The sequence below is a fragment of the Pleurodeles waltl genome, chromosome 11 (genome assembly GCF_031143425.1).
Source record: "Pleurodeles waltl isolate 20211129_DDA chromosome 11, aPleWal1.hap1.20221129, whole genome shotgun sequence".
NCBI lineage: Eukaryota > Metazoa > Chordata > Amphibia > Caudata > Salamandridae > Pleurodeles > Pleurodeles waltl.
The window spans coordinates 205,194,484-205,216,059 of record NC_090450.1 but is presented as its reverse complement, the minus strand read 5'-3'; the positions used below and the strand labels follow the sequence as shown (position 1 = coordinate 205,216,059).

The 21,576-nt window shown below is 46.1% G+C and overlaps 1 protein-coding gene across 13 annotated transcripts in view; it reads left to right on the top strand.

Annotated features, from left to right (window-relative positions):
• TRIP12 (thyroid hormone receptor interactor 12) overlaps positions 1-21,576 on the top strand; it is a 1,145,873-nt gene that overhangs the window by 633,407 nt on the left and 490,890 nt on the right. For all 13 annotated transcript variants that reach the window (XM_069213427.1, XM_069213421.1, XM_069213434.1 and 10 more), the window contains one exon: positions 4,253-4,481. In XM_069213427.1, coding sequence (XP_069069528.1) covers positions 4,253-4,481 — 229 coding nt within the window. The remainder of the gene's footprint in view (positions 1-4,252; positions 4,482-21,576) is intronic.

The following is a 21,576-nucleotide window of genomic DNA, read 5'->3' as shown; positions in this document are numbered from 1 at the left end:
CAAAGGGTGATTAATAATGCTCACATGCTCTCAACACTTAGGCAAGAGGAACAGACTAATTGTGGTCCTACTTGACGGTAGGTCTACATGTTTCGCGTCTATTGACCCAATAGGGTCCGCTGATGCTTCATCAGGACCAAAAATAACAAGAACTTCTCCAACATAAAAATAATGATACCCTACTCGGGAAAGGAAAAAGAACAGTCACTTACTTTGATCCATCTGCTATGTCAAAAAAGGGTCGCCCTACAAATTGAAATAATCATGGAAAATACAGAAATGAATAAAAATTGTGTAGTACAATCAACATAGTGAACAAAGTGATATTGTGCACCACTCGTGTCAAAATAATAGTGGAATTAAGCTTACCATCCCCAGTTTTAGGATAAAGCTCCTAGGAATGGCTAGTCAGAGGCTGGAACTGACGTTCTGAGTATTGGTAGTCATACATAACAAGGATTATGGCACAATGACACACAGGTTCAATGTACATCTCAATCAGGGATTCAACTTTAAACATCTGGTGTATTCATCACAAATAAATTCATCGTAAGTCTGGCATTGTCTATTGAATTGTCAGTCTTAAAAATCACAGTCTTATAAAACAGCAATCAATGTTAATACTTTTGTATCAAAGATATAAGTAATTGGTTTCCATTCAATCTAGTTCATGAAAAAATGGTCATAGAGCCCTGAATTGAAAGTAAAAAGGGTGCTCAATTGGTTAATTATTGATATATAGAAACGACTGTCAACGCTCGACTCAGCGAGAGTGAAAGGGTTCTGGATGAAACATTCTCTCTTTTTCTTTTCATAAAAAAATCATCAAGAGAAGCGAGCCACCACAGCCGCCTGTTGCCGCTATAGAGATTAAAGCGCGACGGCCTCTTACAATTTAAAATTTAAGCGAGTCGCCAAAGCCACCTGTTTCTGCTATAAAAAGTTAAGCGTGGAGTCCACTTACAATTCAACATCGTTCGTAGGTTCTTGCACCTACCCAGCTGACCGCGTCCCGAACAACAGCGGGTGCCGCTTTTAGCGGCGTTTATCTTACGTCGTGGGACGGTGCGCGGATTGGGGAGTCATGATCAAAGAAGGACTCTCCGACGTTGGTTACATAGATATCAAAAACTGACTCAATTCCACTCAATGGAGGAACTGAGCAGTTCTAATAAAAACGCATAAAAGTCTATTGGTGGACAATTGTATGTATATTAAATAAATGTTTATCTTCATCTAGATTGAGTTAGAAGATTTAGGTAAACCGTAACTTCGATAAATTAATAGAAATGACTGAAGTAGTCTTCAGAAAAATAAAAATAAAGGTTAGGTAAGCCTGTAGTATGAGTTATAGTGGGCCTTACAGGCTATAGATAACCCAAATCCTGTTTGTTGAAAATCGATGAGGTCTTCTAAGTGGTTCTTAACACAAATAATTATAATGAAAGTGCAGTCCAAGGAATATCATCGTTCAGTCCCCGTACTGATGTACCTAATTTGAAGATCCAACGTTGTTCCAATCTAAAGAGGAATTTAGCATCGTTGGATCGAACTGTGGGGGCTTCCAGTATCACCCACCATAGTTCATCTGGAGTATGGGAGCGTCTATAAAATGCGTGGAGAGTTTAGTAGTCAACCTACGACATCTAATATTACTCCTGTGTTCGTTGATTCTTGTCTTTTCCTCAACTTTTTCCTCAGGAACGAGTAATTTAAAATGTTCACGTTAGATCAAGTGTTATCTGCCACAGACCCAGGAGACTGGATGGTAGCGTCAGACTTGCAGGATGCCTATTTCCACATTCCTGTCCTGCCTGCCCTCCTACGCTATTTGCGGTTTTTGGTAAGCCATGTGCATTTTCAGTTCTCCATGCTCCCTTTTGGCCTTACCAGCGCCACTCTGTGTTCACCAAAGTGATGGTGGTGGTTGCAGCTCATATGCGGAGTTCATCGGTGCCAGTCTTCCCCTATCTTGATGTCTGGTTGTTGAAGGTGAGTTCCCCCCAGGATGTTGTCTCCCACCTCCATACTACTGTAGACCTGCATTCGCTAGGGTTCACTGTCAACTTGCTGATGTCACATCTGACTCCATCTCAGATGCTCCCTTTCATAGGAACTGTTATGGGCATGGTGCAGTTTCAGTTTTATCCTCCTGAGTGCAGCTATTCAGGCTTTGATACTGATGTTTCAGCCTCTATCCTGGGTTTCAGTGAGACTGACTGAGGCTTCTGGGCCTCATGGCCTTTTGCATCCCGCTTGTGACCCGCCCACTGGCACGCTCGGGCTTTGCAGTAGGACCTGAGGTTCAAGCTGGAGTAGCGTCAGGGTAATCTCTCCGATGGGGGAACTACACAAAATCTGCAGTGTTGGATAACGAACTGCAATTGGGTCAGCGGTAGACCCCTCTCCCTTCCCTAACCAGATCTCTCTGTAGTGACAGATGTCGATTCAAGGGTAGGGCAGCCATCTGGTAGAGGTAGAGATCAGAGGACTCTGGTCTCCTGCTATATTCATATCAAATTGCGTGAGCCCTGACCAATTCGACAGGCATTAAGAGTTTCTATCCTCCATCAAGGGAAGGCTAATGCACGGTGTTCAGACAACACCACTGGCATGTGGTACTGCAACAAACAGGGTGGGGGGGTGGATGGGATTGTGGACCCTTTGTCAAAAAACCCTGCATCTCATCTGGAACATCGGGCATTTCCCTGGTGGTTCAGCATGTTGGCAGGCTCTCTGAATGCAAGGGCAGACAAACTCAGCTGTCTATGCCTAGCAGATCACAAATGAAGTCTCCACCTGGAGGTGGTGCAAGGTTTCTTTCAGTAGTGAGAGAGCCTAGGTTAGATCCGTTTGCCTCTGCCGAGGACGTGCAAAGCCAGCAATTTTGTGTGCTATAGTTTCCAGTGTGGCTCTCGATCGGTAAAGCTTTTCATCCAGAGTGGAGCCAGGTCTCCTGTACACCTTTCTGCTCATAAAAGTCCTGCCCAGAGTTCTCAAGAAGATCAGAACAACCTGACCCAAGTTATTCGTGGCTCTGGCTAGGCACAGTGTCTGGTACTGAGAATGGCCATCGATCCTCCATTCAGTCTGCTGCTTAAGGAGGAAATTATTTTGCAAAAGGAGGGGAGGGTTCTTTATTCGTGCATGGCAATTGAACAGCAGCAGATGACCGCTTTACACCTTCCTCCCGAAGTCTTCAATGTCATCTTGGCAGCAAGGTGTCCCTCCACCAAAACAGTTTACGCCTGCTGTTGGAGAAAATATGTGGCAAGGTGTGCAGAGAAACATATTGATCCTCTTTCTGTCCCCCTTTCTAGAATTTGCTTTTATTCTTTCACTTGCTCAGCAGGGCTTTGCTCTGGGCAGTCTTAAGGGCTATCTGTCTGCTATTTCTGCTTCCTTGTGGCTATCTGACCAACCCTCCTTGTTCAAATCCCCTATTTTACATACCTTCTTGCAGACACTATACTCAGGGCGGAAGGGGTTGGGTTAGTTTTAAGGGCTGGGTTTTTAGGGCTCAGGGTGAGAGGAGCGGGCTGTTTTCATGGTGGGTGCAGTTTTAGATCTTAGGCTGGGGGATGGGGTTGGGGTCGTTTTTGGCAGGGGCAGGGTGTTAGGGCAGCGGGGGCTGCGTTATACAATATACCATGCATATTCCTTTAGCAATCATGCTTTTACAATGAAATTAGTTGTAAAGGCATGCGTAGTAAAAATGCGGTTGTGGTTCAGACCATCTTGTTTAGGCATGTGTGGTTGTATCATACAATCATATTACTCACACAGTGTGAAATAGTCATTGCTGTAAATCAGAGAAGTAGGAGCACCTAAGCCATCATTGTCTATGTGCTATTCACAAGTGTTCGTGTTAGCCCAGCGTTATTGTTTCAGCTTGCACCCGTGGGAATCCTATTGACTTTTCATTGGGCGTTTTTGGTGGTGTTCAAAAGGAGAGCATATGCTATGCAGAGCAGCTAGCATTTTGTTTTTTAAACCATTTAACTCCATTGGATATGGAGCTCAGGGATTTTCTAATTCCTAACTGTTTCATTTTCTTTTTGAACACGTCACTCAAAAACTGTTTCCCCATTGTACAAGTATTGCATTGTTGAAAATATGAAAGGAAATGAACACAGTTTTTGCTTTTCAGTTAAGTCTTTAGTATTGATAACTGGATCTCATAGGCCTTTGACTTGTTTCACAAATCTTGACTAACTTTTTCTTCTGTCCTTTTTTTAAATTTTTTTTATAGGTGGGCATGCAGAGCTTAAAAGGGATGATGCTCGAGCACAGCTAATGAAAGAAGATCCAGAACTGGCTAAATCCTTCATAAAAACATTGTTTGGTGTTCTTTATGAAGTGTACAGCTCATCAGCAGGACCTGCTGTCAGACACAAGTGCCTTAGAGCAATTCTTAGGATTATTTTTTTTGCTGATGCTGACCTTCTGAAGGATGTACTGAAAAACCATGCAGTCTCTAGGTGGGTCTTACTATGCAATCAGCACAATCAAAGCATGTTCAGTGGATGGTTAGCATGTGTGATGCAGTAGTTGGCTTTGGTTGCATTAGTTGGCTGAAGTTGCTGCAAATTAGTGTGTTGCATAACAATTGTCTTGTAGGAAGTTATCTGCTTTTAAAATTTAAACCAAAAAAGAGGAACCAGATGATGCAGTCCTTTGAGTTCTTTTATTTGAAAAATAAATTAAAAGAAAATGCAGAAGATTTTTAAATGGAGATATGCACTCTAAAACATAAATGGAAGTAGCCCGGGGCACACATGCACTACAGGAAAAGTTAGCCCTCTGCTACCCACTTTGTGACACACTTTCAGAAGTCTGGGTCACTGGCCTTTTTCTTTTTTGTCAGTTTCATTTCTTTATTTTTTCTCTGAAATGCTGTTTGTTTGTGAAATTAATCCTTTCACCTCTGATTGATTGTTGTTGTTTTGTTTACTTTAAAATGTTCCTTTTGCTATAATGTTAGTATTTTTTGTTACCCTTCACCATACGTATTTCTTCTTACCTGTTTACTCAGTCACTGTGTTTCTGACAAGTGCCCATCTTGCAGTCAGAAAACATGACGTGTGTATCAATGAGGTTTGTCCTCATCCTCCAGCCTTTATTAGGGTTAAATGATCCTTAATATGTTGTATGCTTGCTAAGATTTTAGCAAGGACTTTTGGTTGTCGAACTTTGAAGGGAAAATATTCAATCTAAATTCGAGGAGCTCGCCTCCGGAATTTTAACAAAAGAAATGCAGCCTTTTTGCTTGAACCAACCTGTTTAATGTGCATCTAAAGAGAGTGGCAATAAAAAAAGCAACAGTATAGTGACTGGTTCATCTGTTTATTCCTGTTTCTTACTAGTGAAGGAAAAATGTCTTGGAACTTACCTCAGGCCCCTGCTAGATCTAAAAATTGCAGACACATGATTTTATGATGTTGGCTTTTCACCAGGTTTACTTGCGTCCTTCCCAAGGAGACTGAATGTGAATGACAATGTGTAGTTATTCCTAACCCCATGTTGGAGAGCCATCAACGATTATTTGGCTTGTGGGCAATAAACAACCACTGCAGCACAATTATTCATTTGGTCTTCTACATCTAACTGATGGGGACTTTATCCACCAGAAAGCGGGCTAAAAAATACTGATCATATTACTTAATGTGTGTGTCTGTGATCAGTTAACACCTTGCTTACGGGTGTGTGTTGTGAACTGGATCCTGTTTCTCTTAAATAATTGGAGAGATGTACCCTGACTGTTTTTTGATAGTTGACCTTTTTCTTTTCAGTTTGTGCTGTCTGTACCATACTACTTGGGATTAAAACAGTAAGTGTGATGTCACAAGTAGTTTGCTGCAGCTAATCCTATCCTGCTTCTTGTTACTTCGGAAACACCTATCCTGTATGCCCCTGCTCACTGAGAGACATACTGGAGCGCTTTCTCATTGGGATCTTTAAAAGCAGCATTGCCACTTTTTCTCTCTCACTTGAAGGGTCTGAAGGTGTACAGTCCTGCCCCACACACAACTGCAGACCCTTAATGATGAGGATGAAACAAAAAATACAAACTGCACCTGTCCAATGGGCTTGAGGGTCAACGTTCAGCCCACCATACATGCATTGTTAAATTTTTGACACAATATTCTGTTAAATGTGAATGATAAAATACCACTCCACCGTTTAGCACTATGCTGTTCATCAGCAGTCAATACCAGGACTTCCCACAATGACAATGTGATTGAAAGTGACGTGTTTAATTGATTTTGCATCTTTACTCTCACTAATAGGGAATGCTGTGGGAGCTGGAACCTGTGAATCCTAGGATTGAGAGAGGCACATGCAACTAGACAGAGCAAAGTGACTATTAAGAGAAAAAACGAAAAATCCTCAAATGTTGGTGTTTAGCTCTTCATAAGACTCCTTTGTAGAACATTGTAATATGCCTAACCTTGTTATGAGGCTAGTGTAATGGTGGCAATTCTTGATGTACTGTGGTCCCTTTGTAACAAGTAGTTTACTTAAATTATAGTAGTTCATGTCATATTGTAGGCATATATTGCACATTTGTGCCCATGCGTGCTGACATGTAGGGAAGTAGGGTTGCCAATGGGAACCCTTGTTGGTTAGGGAGTCTTACCCATCCACAAAGTCAAAATTGTAATTAAAGTTGTATCCCGGGCACCCAGCCTCAAAACACTGCTGGACTTGGAAAGAGCAGAAGGACTGAACCTGTGGATCTCCGAACGAAAGCCTGCACCAAGTAAGACTGCACCTGCTGAACCAAGACAGGTCTTCAGAAATAAAAGGGATGCTTTTGCCATCTATTCTGTTGAGAGAGGGCTCCCAAAGGCTGGATCTGATCCCACTTGTGCCAAGGACCAGTGAGTGGACTCCAAGGGCTAGTTGGCTAGCCTGCTGTTAATCTTCAGGGATATAAAACCTAAAGAAGCCTGCTCCTGCCTAGCTGACCAGTCACCACTGGGCATTACCTGAACTCCTCTGGTGTAGCCCATGAGTTAGTCTTAGGTTCCAGGAGTTGCCAATCAGGTCCTGTACCCTTGGCTGATGCTAGACTGTACTCTTTCTCACAACATAACTGCAACTTGTGAAGCTAAGGCTAATGGTTTTGGGCAAAGAGTCAGACATGTGCACTGTCACTACTTTGCAAGATCGTAGGCAGAACCAAACTGATATTGAGAACTAAGGCTTTCACCAAACCGCTGGACTTCGCCTTTATGTAAACTTTGAACCCACAGCCAGATTCAAGCTATTGACAACCCTAATGGCCAGCTCATCTATGAGAAAAAGAACCAGAACATTTTCCAAGCGCAAAGGTAAAAGTTTGACTGTGACCAACCTGCCCCCTGCATCATACCTGGAATCTATCGCGATCAGCCTCAATCTTTGACTTTCTCAGAGACCCTCAAGGCTCATAGATTACTGCTACAAGTGAAAAACAGTGGTATATAAAACATTTTGAAGTGAATTGTAGTGATTTGAAAGGTTATATAATTCTGGTTTCCTTTGTCAAGACTTTTGTCACTTTGATGTACTTGAAGATAAATATATGCTACTTATATAAATTGCAGTGGGTTTTTATTGTAATTTCCTATTGTTTTGATACCGATAATTGTTTACACTTGTTCTTCTTTGAGTTTATCCTGATTTGTCTGCCAAACCAACCCAGTAGTGAGCTAAGGTTTAATTTAAAGAAACCTAATTTTACTTGATACGGATTAGTGATGATATAATTTGATAAGGTCGCACAAGCACCCCAACTAATGATACCTACCCTTGATAAAATGCTTACCCAGGCACATTGTAGGTATCCATGACATAATGGTTTTCACCTTTGCTATAATGCTAGATGTGTCATGTTGGCTTTAATTCCTGCATTGTTGTGGACATCCCTAGCATATTACTTAACCTTTTGATCTCACTGGTCCCAACATAACAGTGACAGATCTTTGCATCTCGAGGGTATCCAGGGCGTCAGATAGTGGTACAATAGCAGGTAAGGCAAAATTTATCATAGTAGTCTCACCTCGCAACACCCATTCGGTTTTCAGATCAGGAGTATATTTCGGAATAGGCCCACAGGGAACATCCCTCAGACGTTGACCTCTTAGTGGTTTCTGCTAAAATAGTAAGGTACAGGAAGCACTTAAGAGAAAAAACAACCCTAAAAACAGAGTGCCTCCTTCTGGAGATAATAAAATTGCCTCTAAGGGCAAAGCATTGAATCTGACTGAATTAAATTCTAATCGTTCATGTGATGATGATGTAGGCCATGATGATAAATCTGTGGTGTAGAGACAATATTCCATAGAGAAGGTTTTTGAGGTTCAAAATCCACATCCTTCTGGAGCTAAGTCAGAGTTTTCTGAAAGGGGACAGATAATGTTTCAAGCCTGATGGAGATTGAGGTTTAAAATGAAATGAAAAGATTGATGACTTGATGTCAGAACACAAACGTTTTGGACTTGACTTGCATACACAGTTGAGTTCCAGAACGTAGACATATCACCAGATTAAACTTCTGACCCTGATTGAGTATGAAAGTCTAACAACAAATCTTCAAAGACTGCTGCACTGCATAGTCACATTTGAAATAAAAACCCTCCACACTGATATCTCAAACATCAGAAATGTGGGAGGATTTTAGAAGCAAGAAAATTAAACTAGCGCTCAGATTTGCGATAGATGAACTGAAGAAAGACAAGCCTTTGAGAACATTGATTTATCATAGAAATCCAACACCATTAGGTATAGAAAGACACGGAATTTCCTAGACACAACAAAAGAGCAACACCTGTATCATATCAATTTCAAAGAAAAGATCACGCAGAGAGAATATTCTTATATAGTAGATGAGTTCAACATAGAACAGAGTGCTAATAACACCATTCTAGTGTTTGACGTACAAGATGATGAGGATCATGTTTGGCAGGACAATGATTGCCCACAAAAAGTGGTAGAACACTACTTCGCTGGCTGTCCCCGCTAGATGACTCCATTGTAGCTTTATGGAAAGGACAGAAGATACTTATGAGATGCAAATGAATACTGACCGAGAGGATTCAAATATCCTGATTGAAACCTTAACTATAAAGCATAGAAAGCACCCATTTTCTACGTTGCTGGCTATCATTCAGCAAGGGAAAGAGTTGTTCCTAAATCCATCTACTCCAAACGTGATAAAACAAAGAATAGAAAAGAAATAACATTCTTCTATAAGTGACCCACACTATAGCCTAAAAGCCTTGGCAGTTTGTGCTTTAATCGCCCTATTGGAGCAGGACCAAGGCTCAATTGTATGTCTCCTTCCTGTCTGAGGTGGCAAGGTGGGCAGAAAGTGATGGACTGCAGAGCTGCCTTGATTATTTACAAGTGGCTGAGACTATTAAGACTATTTCAGTCATTCCATTCATCACTTTTTTGTTTCACTTACAGCTAGGAAAATGGCATTTAACTGCTAAGTGTGTACCATTACCAGATGGGCAGAGTGAAAGAATAGAGAAAGATTGAGTAGCCACACAGTTGTGCTTAGTTCCAGCTGATTGTTAAACTGATAAGCCCACCAGAAGTTGGATGAAGTAGAGGATGTATTTAAATACTTTATAAAGCAGTTCAAAAAGAGAGTAGAAGCAATTGTGGAAGAGTAATAAAACACTGCAAACAATTACCCCAAATCTGCAAACGCTGTGTCAGCAACTCAATCAAAACTCCTTAGGTATGCAAGGTTAAACATGTCAGGGTTTAAATCAATCAGAGGTGCAGGTTAACATTATAGATATGCCTTTAACAAAAAGAATCTGTTTGACCCACAGGTTGATAACTGGTTAGACTGTATGAAGAAGCCCAGTGATAAGCAAGGTGACTAGGCATTACTGAGGAGATGGCGATTTAGAAAGAATTCTGTATATAAAAGCTGTCAGGGACAACAGTATTTCAGTGGCTCGTTTTTTCATTATTTAAGATCATGGCCACAGAGCTCACACAAACCACTAACGTTGGTGGAAGAGGCAGAGGTAACACCACCAAGGTGATGGATGGAATACTTGAAGTAATTCCAGCTACTGATGATCGCCCTGTTCTTTTCGTATTTGCTGCCCTGAGTGGGAAAGGTATGCTCAGACGTGGGTCCCATGCTCGCTAAGACACCGGATTAAAGCCAATCTAGTTGGAGTGGTGATACCTCGAAACTGATCCCTGGATGCTTGTCTGGTCAAGTGAGGACCTAGTCTGGTAGTTGTGCCTGGACTGTTCCTATGGGGAGTAGGGTAAAGACTGATTTGTTTAGGGCTGGGTCCCTTCTGAAATGGTACGGTGAGCAAATAAAACGGTGGATTCAGGCCCAGATCTGTGACTGGGGTGAATATTTGACATTGTTCAGCATTCTGTCAATCATTTGCTCTTTTTGCTACTTCAGAGGTGCCTATTGTGGAAATAGCGGCGGGGGGGTGTAAGGAAATGCCTCCTTGGCATGATTACCTCCTAACTTTTTGCCTTTTCTAAGTTTTGATTAGAAGTGTGCTGGGACCCTGCTAACCAGGCCCCAGCACCAGTGTTCTTTCCCTAAACTGTACCTTTGCTTCCACAATTGGCACACCCCTTACACTCAGATAAGTCCCTTGTAACTGGTATCCCTGGTACCAAGGCCCCTGATGCCAGGGAAGGTCTCTAAGGGCTGCAGCATGTCTTATGCCACCCATCTTAGAGATGCCCCCTGAATACCAATCCGACTTCTAGTGTAGGCTGACCAGTTCCTGCCACACACCAGACATGTTGCTGGCCACATGGGGAGAGTGCCTTTGTCACTCTGTGGCCAGGAACAAAGCCTGTACTGGGTGGAGGTGATTCACACCTCCCCTTGCAGGAACTGTAACACCTGGCGGTGAGCCTCAAAGGGTCACCCCTATTGATACAGCGCCCTAGGGCATCCCAGCTAGTGGAGATGCCCGCCCCTCCGGCCACTGCCCCCACTTTTGGCAGGCCAAGGCTGGAGGAGATAATGAGAAAAACAAGGAGGAGTCACCCACCAGTCAGGACAGCCCCTAAGGGGTCCTGAGCTGAGGTGACCCCTGCCTTTAGAAAGCCTCCATCATAGTTTTGGAGGATTCCTCCAATAGAATTAGGGATGTGCCCCCCTCCCCACATGGAGGAGGCACAAAGAGGGTGTAGTCATTGTCTACTGCCCTCCAAGACCTAAACACACCCCTAAATTCAGTATTTAGGGGCACCCCAGATCCCAGGTAATCAGATTCCTGCAACCTGAAGAAACAAGGACTGCTGACCTGCAAGCCTACAGAGAAGGAGGAAGACGACAACTGCTTAGTCCCCAGCCCTACCGGCCTGTCTCCCAACTTTGAAAATCTGCAACCAGCGACACATCCGACAAGGACCAGCGACCTCTGAAGCCTCAGAGGACTGCCCTGGACTAAAGGACCAAAAAACTCCCGTGAGCAGCGGCCCTGCTCAAAACTAGCTACTTCTTTGCAACAAAGAAGCAACTTCCAAGGACTGCACGTTTCCTGCCGGAAGCGCAAGACTTCTCACTCTGCACCCGACGCCCCCGGCTCAAGATTCAGAAAACCAACACCTCAGGGAGGACTCCCTGGTGACTGCGAGCCCATGAGTAACCATAGATGACCCTCCTGAGCCCCCACAGCGACACCTGCAAAGAGAATCCAGAGGCTCCCCCTGACCGCGACTGCCTGTAACAAGGGACCGAAGCCTGGAACCAGCACTGCACCCGCATGGCCAAGGACCTGAAGGAACCGAACCTCAGCGCAGGAGTGACCCCCCAGGCGACCCTCTGCCTAGCCCAGGTTGTGGCTGTCCCGAGAGGCCCTCCCCCTGTGCCTGCCTGCACCGCCAGAGTGACCCCCCGAGTCCCTCCATTGAAACTTATCCAAAACCGGACGCCTGCTTTGCACACTGCATCTGGCCGCCCCTGTGCCGCTGAGGGTGTGTTTTGTGTGCCTACTTGCCCCCCCCCCCCCCTCTGTGCTCTACAAAAAAAACCCTGGTCTGCCTCCCGAGGACGCGGGTACTTAGCTGCTGGCAGGCAGACTGGAACCGGAGCACCCCTGTTCTCCATAGGCGCCTATGTGTTTTGGGCACCTCTTTGACCTCTGTACCTGTCTGGCCCTGAGCTGCTGGTGTGGTAACTTTGGGGTCGCCTTGAACCCTCAACAGTGGGCTGCTTATGCCCCAGGACTGAGACTTGTAAGTGTTTTACTTACCTCCTAATTTAACCTTTACTTACCTCCCCTAGGAACTGTTGATTTGTGCACTGTGTCCACTTTGAAAATAGCTTATTGCCATTTTTACAAAGACTGTATATGATATTGCTTTTATTCAAAGTTCTTTAAAGTGTTTACTGCAAATCTTGAACCTGTGGTTCTTAAGATAAACTAAGAAAATATTTTTTTCTATATAAAAACCTATTGGCCTGGAGTAAGTCTGAGTGTGTGTTCCTCATTGCCTGTGTGTGTACAACAAATGCTTAACACTACCCTCTGATAAGCCTACTGCTCGCCCACACTACCACAAAATAGAGCATTAGAATTATCAAATTTTGCCACTATCTTACCTCTAAGGGGAACCCTTGGACTGTGCACACTATTTCTTACTTTGAAATAGTATATACAAAGCCAACTTCCTACAGGTGGGGATCTCCTAAGGGAGGCACCCCAGCCAAAGAATGACATTCCAACCCCCCTCCCAAAAAGAAAAAAGACAAAAAAGAAAATGAAAAGGACAACAGGTGTTCGAGGGCAGCAGCAGGTGATCTTCCCCGCTTGAAAACATATCACCTCAGACCAGTGGGTGTTAGACATCATCCAACATGGTTATTGCCTAGAGCTCAACTCTACACAGCCCACCATACCACCCCACAGACATACCTTCTCCCTGGAGCACCAACATCCTCCTTAAGAAGAGGTCTAAACCCTACTCAAGTGGCCCATACAGCCTGTCCCACAACACCTACAGGGCTCAGGGGTGTATTTCATATACTTCCTCATACACAAGAAAGACAGGTCCCTTAAGTCCATTCTGGACCTCGGAACCCATAAACGAATACATCCTATCAAAACACCTCCATATGGTCACCCCTCAGGATATTGTCCCTCTGTTGCAGCAAGGCAACTTCATGGTGGCACTCAACCTCGAGGACGCCTACTACCATATTCTGATTCACCCGGTCCATCAGTGCTGCCTTTGGTTTGTAGTAAGAGGCTGGCATTACCTTTTCAAAATGCCTTTCGGGGTCACTGCCGCACTCAGAGTCTTTACAAAATGCCTGTCAGTGGTAGCCGCATATCTGCGAAGACAGGGCAGTCATGTATTTCCATACTTGGACAATTGGCTGATAAAGAGCGCAACTCAACTAGTAACGAGTGTCATTCCCACACTCAAGCCGTAATAGATCTATTGCACACATAAAGCTTCACCATCAGTACTGCAAAGTCCCATCTCCAGCCCCTTCTAGTTCAACCGGATCTGGGAGCTGTCCCCAATGCAGAGGTTGGCAAGGCATATGCCAGTCCATCAAAAGTACAGTCTTTCCAAGTGTTATTGCCTCTTTTTCAGCCAAATCCAGAGGTCACAGTAAGGACAGTCATTCGCATCCTAGGAACGATGGCCTCTGGCTTCGCCATAGTACTGCAAGCAAGCTTGCACATATGTCTTTGGCAAGAATGCTTAACACTACAGTGCTCTCAAAAAGAGGGTCATCAGGCAGATATAGTGTAGATCAGCCCCAGCACCCATCACTCTCTGCAGTGGTGGAACACCAATAACTTGTTACAAGGCAGCCCTTTCTCGAACCAGTTCCTGAGATCACCATCACAATGGACGTATCCTTCATTGGCTAGGAGGGGCGCACTTACAAAATCTGACTGTCAAGGAACAGTGGGGTCCCACTTACAGTGACTTCGACATCAACTGTCTGGAACTGCTAGCTGAGTCCATGTAGCCCTCAAATCCTGCCTTCTCCACGTACTGGGCAAGGTAGTCCTTGTAGGGACAGACATAAGTCATGTATTACATTCAGAAGCAGGGGTAACTGCGCCCCACGGCTTTCTCAGTTAGCTTAGTCCTTTTGGTGATGGGCTCTCCACCACAGGATCCACCTATTGGTGGAATTCCTCCCATGAGTGGACAACAACTTTGCAGGCCTTCTCAGCAGATGCAACAAGTCCACAAGTGGGAACTCCACCCGGCAGTCATTCTTCGCTACTTCCAGGAATAGCATTTTCCAGACAAGGACATCTTTGCCACAACAGAAAACACAAAATGCCCAAACTTCCCCTCCAGATTTCCACAGTCCGTGGGCAATGCACTATGGATGAACTTGTTGGGATATTTGCCTACACTTTTGCACCTCTTCCCCCTCATTCCATTCCTGGTTTAGAAGCTGAGGGAAACCTCCTGCTTATGGTGTCCACCTAGGCGAGACAATCATATTTCCACCTGGGCGAGACAATCGTGCCTCACCACTCTTGAGCTTTCAGTTATTCTGCATGAGAGGCTCCCCAGCAGGCCAGACTTTCTCATGCAAAAGCATGGAGAAATCAGACACCCTGACTCCAAAGAGTCTCAACCTTGAGGTTTGGCTCCACGGTCTTTGAATTTGGCTTCCTCAGTCTACCCCCAGAATGCATGAACATTCTTAAAGAAGCGTGCAAACCAACTACTCGTGCCTGCTATACTGCTGAATGGATGAGTTTTGTCTATTACTGTCTCTCAAACCATATCGATCTTCTTGCAGCCACTGTTCAGAAGATAGTTGATTACCCTCTTCACCTGCAAATGTATGGTCTAGCATTCACTTCTATTCGGCTACTCCTAACAGCTGAAGCTGCAGATCTCCAAAATAGGCAATGTTTTGCAATTCAGAATGCAATTCATCAAAACGTTTATGGAGGGGCTCATCATTCCTCTCTGGGTACCTCCAGCCCCAGTGTGGAACATTAATTTTGTCTTCACAAGAGTCATGGTTCCCCCAAGGTGAGAGCTAGTGCTCTCGAGAGCCAGACACAAAAGTCTGCACTGGGCGGAGAACATTGCAGTGAAGGAAGCTTTGAAGGCCTTCCCACCTTTGTAATCCGACCCAGTTCTCTCCAAATGACAGAGATAATCAAACCCCCATGGCCTGACCCCACCTTTGGCGGCAGCACAGATGGGCAAATTAGTTAAATTAGGAGGAGTGCCAACTTCAAGCCAATCCCAGCCCTAAGGTGGACAAGATGAAGTTAACACTACTTTCTAATTCCTCCATCTTGCTTGGAAGGAATTACGCCACTAGGGTTAGGGTTATGCCCACTTCCCAGTGGAAGTGGTCATAAGAAGGGTGTAGTCACCCTAAAGGTGGGAATCCCATTGTAAGGAAATGCCTCCTTGGCATGGTTGCCCCCTGACTTTTTGCAATTTGCTGATGCTATGTTTACAATTGAAAGTGTGCTGAGGCCTGCTAACCAGGCCCCAGCACCAGTGTTCTTTCCCTAACCTGTACTTTTGTATCCACAATTGGCAGACCCTGGCATCCAGATAAGTCCCTTGTAACTGGTACTTCTAGTACCAAGGGCCCTGATGCCAAGGAAGGTCTCTAAGGGCTGCAGCATGTCTTATGCCACCCTGGAGACCTCTCACTCAGCACAGACACACTGCTTGCCAGCTTGTGTGTGCTAGTGAGGACAAAACGAGTAAGTCGACATGGCACTCCCCTCAGGGTGCCATGCCAGCCTCTCACTGCCTATGCAGTATAGGTAAGACACCCCTCTAGCAGGCCTTACAGCCCTAAGGCAGGGTGCATTATACCATAGGTGAGGGTACCAGTGCATGAGCATGGTACCCCTACAGTGTCTAAACAAAACCTTAGACATTGTAAGTGCAGGGTAGCCATAAGAGTATATGGTCTGGGAGTTTGTCAAACACGAACTCCACAGCACCATAATGGCTACACTGAAAACTGGGAAGTTTGGTATCAAACTTCTCAGCACAATAAATGCACACTGATGCCAGTGTACATTTTATTGCAAAATACACCCCAGAGGGCACCTTAGAGGTGCCCCCTGAAACTTGACCGACTGTCTGTGTAGGCTGACTAGTTCCAGCAGCCTGCCACACTAGAGACATGTTGCTGGCCCCATGGGGAGAGTGCCTTTGTCACTCTGAGGCCAGTAACAAAGCCTGCACTGGGTGGAGATGCTAACACCTCCCCCAGGCAGGAGCTGTGACACCTGGCGGTGAGCCTCAAAGGCTCACCCCTTTGTCACAGCCCAGCAGGGCACTCCAGCTTGCTGGAGTTGCCCGCCCCCTCCGGCCACGGCCCCCACTTTTGGCGGCAAGGCTGGAGGGAACAAAGAAAGCAACAAGGAGGAGTCACTGGCCAGTCAGGACAGCCCCTAAGGTGTCCTGAGCTGAGGTGACTCTAACTTTTAGAAATCCTCCATCTTGCAGATGGAGGATTCCCCCAATAGGGTTAGGATTGTGACCCCCTCCCCTTGGGAGGAGGCACAAAGAGGGTGTACCCATCCTCAGGGCTAGTAGCCATTGGCTACTAACCCCCCAGACCTAAACACGCCCTTAAATTTAGTATTTAAGGGCTACCCTGAACCCTAGAAAATTAGATTCCTGCGACAACAAGAAGAAGGACTGCCCAGCTGAAAACCCCTGCAGAGGAAGACCAGAAGACAACAACTGCCTTGGCTCCAGAAACTCACCAGCCTGTCTCCTGCCTTCCAAAGAACTCTGCTCCAGCGACGCCTTCCAAAGGGACCAGCGACCTCTGAATCCTCTGAGGACTGCCCTGCTTCGACGACGACAAGAAACTCCCGAGGACAGCGGACCTGCTCCAAAAAGACTGCAACTTTGTTTCAAGAAGCAGCTTTAAAGAACCCTGCAACTCCCCGCAAGAAGCGTGAGACTTGCAACACTGCACCCGGCGACCCCGACTCGGCTGGTGGAGAACCAACACCTCAGGGAGGACCCCCGGACTACTCTCCGACTGTGAGTACCAAAACCTGTCCCCCCTGAGCCCCCACAGCGCCGCCTGCAGAGGGAATCCCGAGGCTTCCCCTGACCGCGACTCTCTGAAACCTAAGTCCCGACACCTGGAAAAGACCCTGCACCCGCAGCCCCCAGGACCTGAAGGACCGGACTTTCACTGGAGAAGTGACCCCCAGGAGTCCCTCTCCCTTGCCCAAGTGGAGGTTTCCCCGAGGAAGCCCCCCCCTTGCCTGCCTACAGCGCTGAAGAGATCCGTTGATCTCTCATAGACTAACATTGCAAACCCGACGCTTGTTTCTACACTGCACCCGGCCGCCCCCGCGCTGCTGAGGGTGAAATTTCTGTGTGGGCTTGTGTCCCCCCCGGTGCCCTACAAAACCCCCCTGGTCTGCCCTCCGAAGACGCGGGTACTTACCTGCAAGCAGACCGGAACCGGGGCACCCCCTTCTCTCCATTCTAGCCTATGCGTTGTGGGCACCACTTTGAACTCTGCACCTGACCGGCCCTGCGCTGCTGGTGTGGTAACTTTGGGGTTGCTCTGAACCCCCAACGGTGGGCTACCTTGGACCAAGAACTGAACCCTGTAAGTGTCTTACTTACCTGGTAAAACTAACAAAAACTTACCTCCCCCAGGAACTGTGAAAATTGCACTAAGTGTCCACTTTTAAAGTAGCTATTTGTGAATAACTTGAAAAGTATACATGCAATTGAAATGATTCAAAGTTCCTAGATTACTTACCTGCAATACCTTTCAAACAAGATATTACATGTTAAATTTGAACCTGTGGTTCTTAAAATAAACTAAGAAAATATATTTTTCTATAACAAAACCTATTGGCTGGATTTGTCTCTGAGAGTGTGTACCTCATTTATTGTCTGTGTATGTACAACAAATGCTTAACACTACTCCTTGGATAAGCCTACTGCTCGACCACTCTACCACAAAATAGAGCATTAGTATTATCTATTTTTACCACTATTTTACCTCTAAGGGGAACCCTTGGACTCTGTGCATGCTATTCCTTACTTTGAAATAGCACATACAGAGCCAACTTCCTACACCCATTGGCTACCACCTGGCACTCACTGTAACACTCCTAAATTGAGTATTTAGGTGGCTCCCCTGACTTCTAGAACGCAGATTTTCACAACCTAAGAAGACCCGGACAAAGAAGCACCTGCAGCTGAGGAAAAGAAGCAGCTGACCACGCCGGACTGCCTTCTGACCTCAAAGGATCCTGCACAAGCCAGCTCATCCAGCCTACAATAAAGACTTAAGTCTCCTGTGGGCAGCGGACCCACCCTGCAAGAAGAAATTCCAAGGAAGACTCTGCAGCTGCTGGAACCACGGAAACCTAACACCTGAAGTGACCACTGCACCCAACGTCCATGACCTGAGATGAAGCCAACCAACAGTGCCAATGTGGTTCCCCAGCTGCTGAGAGACTGAGTCTAGTGTAGTCTTGCATATCTCTGACTCAACGGAGATGCCTGCAACCTCTGCATGCCAGCCTCCTCTCCCACAGCCTGGCGGTGAGAGAAAATCTAAAAACTCCAGCAACCCACAGCACCCATTGCCCCAGGTCACATCTGAGGTTGATCACTGGTGCCAATGATGTCCCCCCATCTTCTCTGAGCTGGAGTCCACCCCTGCTAGACTCCCCGACGACGCCTGCAGCCTCAACACACAGGGCCCCCTGACCGAGAGTGCTCCAAGATTTGAAAAACCAATACCTAAACACTCCCACATCTGTAGGCCCTGGGCACAGGAAGGAGGACTAAAGGTTCACCCATGTCCCCGAGAATTCCAAGTCAACTACCTACCTGCTTGTCTTCCCTGACTGGCTTCCTAGCCAGAGCCTGCAGCCTGTTTGCCACAAGGTCCAAGTCCCATAGAGAACGATTCGGCACCCGTTGCCTTACTGCACCCGACTGCCCCAGTGCCTCCTGGTGTGACCTGTTGATGTGGTTCTCATCAATGCCCAGTACTTACCTTTGCTTCCTGAGCTCTACTTCGTGAGTCGTTGTTAACCCTGTGTTTGCTGAACATTGTTTTTCCTCCATATGATAACATTGAGAGAACTTTGAAATTGCACTGCTGATTTTTGAAACTGCAAAATATTTATGCTTAAAAGTCTACTTACCTTATTTCCAAGTTCTTTTGTTTGAAACATATATAAAATATTTTCCTAAATTGGTCTGATTTAATCTTTGAGTGTGTCTCATTTATTGCCTCTGTGAGTACAACAAATGATTATCACTACTGTAGGAAGCTGCCTCTGTATATACTATATCAAAATGAGATATAGTGTGCACAGAGTCCAGGGGTGCCCCAATAGGTTTGACAGAGGCAATATTAGATAATACTAATGCTCTGTTTGTGGTTGTGTGGTCGAGCAGTTAGGCTTATCAGAGGGTAATGTTAAGCATTTGTTGTACACATACAGGCAGAAAATAATAACACACACTCAATGACTTCAGGTTTTTATATAGCAAAATATTATTTTCTTAATTTATTTTTAGAACCACAAGATTCAAATTGCAGGTGAGTACATTAAATGTAAGGTACTTTGCATAGGTATAGTTAGGACTTTGAACCAAAACAGTAGTATACACAGTTTTTCATAAAATGGCAATAAACTATTTTAAAAGTGGACACAATGCATAATTCAACAGTTCCTGGGTGTACTGTTAGGTTAATGTGGTAAGGAAAGCACTTACAAGTTTAGGTAGCCCACTGTTGGGGGTTCAAGTCAACTTCAAACACCCAGCACCAGAAACACTGGGCCCGTCACGTGCAGAGGTCAAAGAGGAGCCCAAATAACATAGGCGCCTATAGAGACAGGGGGTGCTACAGTTTTGGTCTGCTGGCAGGTAAGTACCCGTGTCCTCTGGGAGCGGACCAGGGGGTTTAGTAGAGCACTGGGGTGGGGGGGGGAAGCGTTCCCAGGTAGGCACACAAAATACACTCTCTGCGTCCCAAGGGCGACCGGGTGCAGTGGGCAAACAGGGCATTGGGTTTGCAATAGATTTCAGTGGAGGGACCTGGGGGTCACTCAGACGCTGCAGATAGGGCACAGGGGAGCTTCTCAGGCCAGCCACCAACTGGGCAAGGGAGAGGGCTGCCTGGTGGTCACTGCTGCACAGGTGGTCGGTTCTTCACGGGCCTGGCAGCTGCGGGTGCAGTGCTTACTCCAGGTGTTGGATTTCTTCTTCCAGGCAGTCATGGTTAGGGGGGTCCTCGGGATTCCCTCTGCTGGCGTTGTCATGGGGGTGCAGAGAGGTTAGCCCAGGATGGACACGTTGTCAGTCGCCTGGGGATCCTCTCTGGGTCGTTGGTTTCTCTGGACACTGGCCAGGGGCGTCTGGTGCAGAGTCGTGGTGACTCACGCTTCTGGAGTGAGGTAGTCACTTTAAAGATGGTGGTTTCTTGCTTGGTTAGACAGGTCCACTGTCCACTGGAGTTTCTTGGTTGTTTGGAGTTGCAGGGCAGTCCTCTGAGTCGGCAGAGGTCGCTGGGGCAGCAGAATGCGTCTCTGGCGCAGGTTCTTCAAAGTTGAAGACAGGCCAGTAGGGCTGGGGTCAAAGCAGTTGTCGTCCTTCTTTGTGTGTTTTCAGGTCATCAGTCCTCCTCCTTTGTAGGTCGTCAGGAATCTGATTTCCTGGGTTCAGGGTCGCCCTTAAATACTAAATTTAGGGGTGTGTGAGGGCTGTAGCCAATGGCTGCTGTCCCGGAGGGTGCCTACACCCTTCTTGTGCCTCCTCTCTTTGGGGAGGGGGGCACATCCCTGTTCTTATTGGGCTAAATGCTGCAAATCAAGATAGAGTATTTTCTAAGGAAGGAGGTAACTTCAGCTCTAGTCACCTTAGGGGAGGACTTGGCTGAGGGAGTGGCTCCTCCTTGTTTTTGACATTATCTCCCCAGACTTGCAGCCAAAAATAGGGGGCTCTGTCTGGAGGGGTGGGCATCTCCATTAGCTAGAGTGCCCTGGGGTGCTATAACACCAGGTTTGAGCCTTTGAGGCTCACCGCCAGGTGTTATAGTTCATGCATGGTGAGGTGTGAAGCACCTCCACCCAGGACAGGCTTTGTTCCTGGTCACAGAGGGCACAAAGGCACTCACCCCATGTGGCCAGAAACTGGTCTGGAAGTGGCAGGCTGGGAGAGACTGGTCAGCCTAGCACTAGGAGGTGGGCTGGCATGCAGCGGGCATCTCTAAGATGCCCTATGTGTGCATTTCTCAATAAATCCTACACTGGCATCAGTGTGGATTGACTGTGCTGAGAAGTTTGATACCAAACTTCCCAGTATTCAGTGTAGCCATTATGGAACTGTGGAGTTAGTGTTTGACAAACTCCCAGAGCATGTACTCAATATGGATACGTTACACTTACAATGTCTAAGAATTGGCTTATACACTATAGGGGCATAGTGCTCATGCAGCTATGCCCTCACCTGTGGTATAGTGCTCCCTGCCTTTGGGCTGTAAGGCCTGCTGGAGGGGTGACTTACCTATGCCACAGGCAGTGGGTTGTGGGCATGGCACTCTGAGGG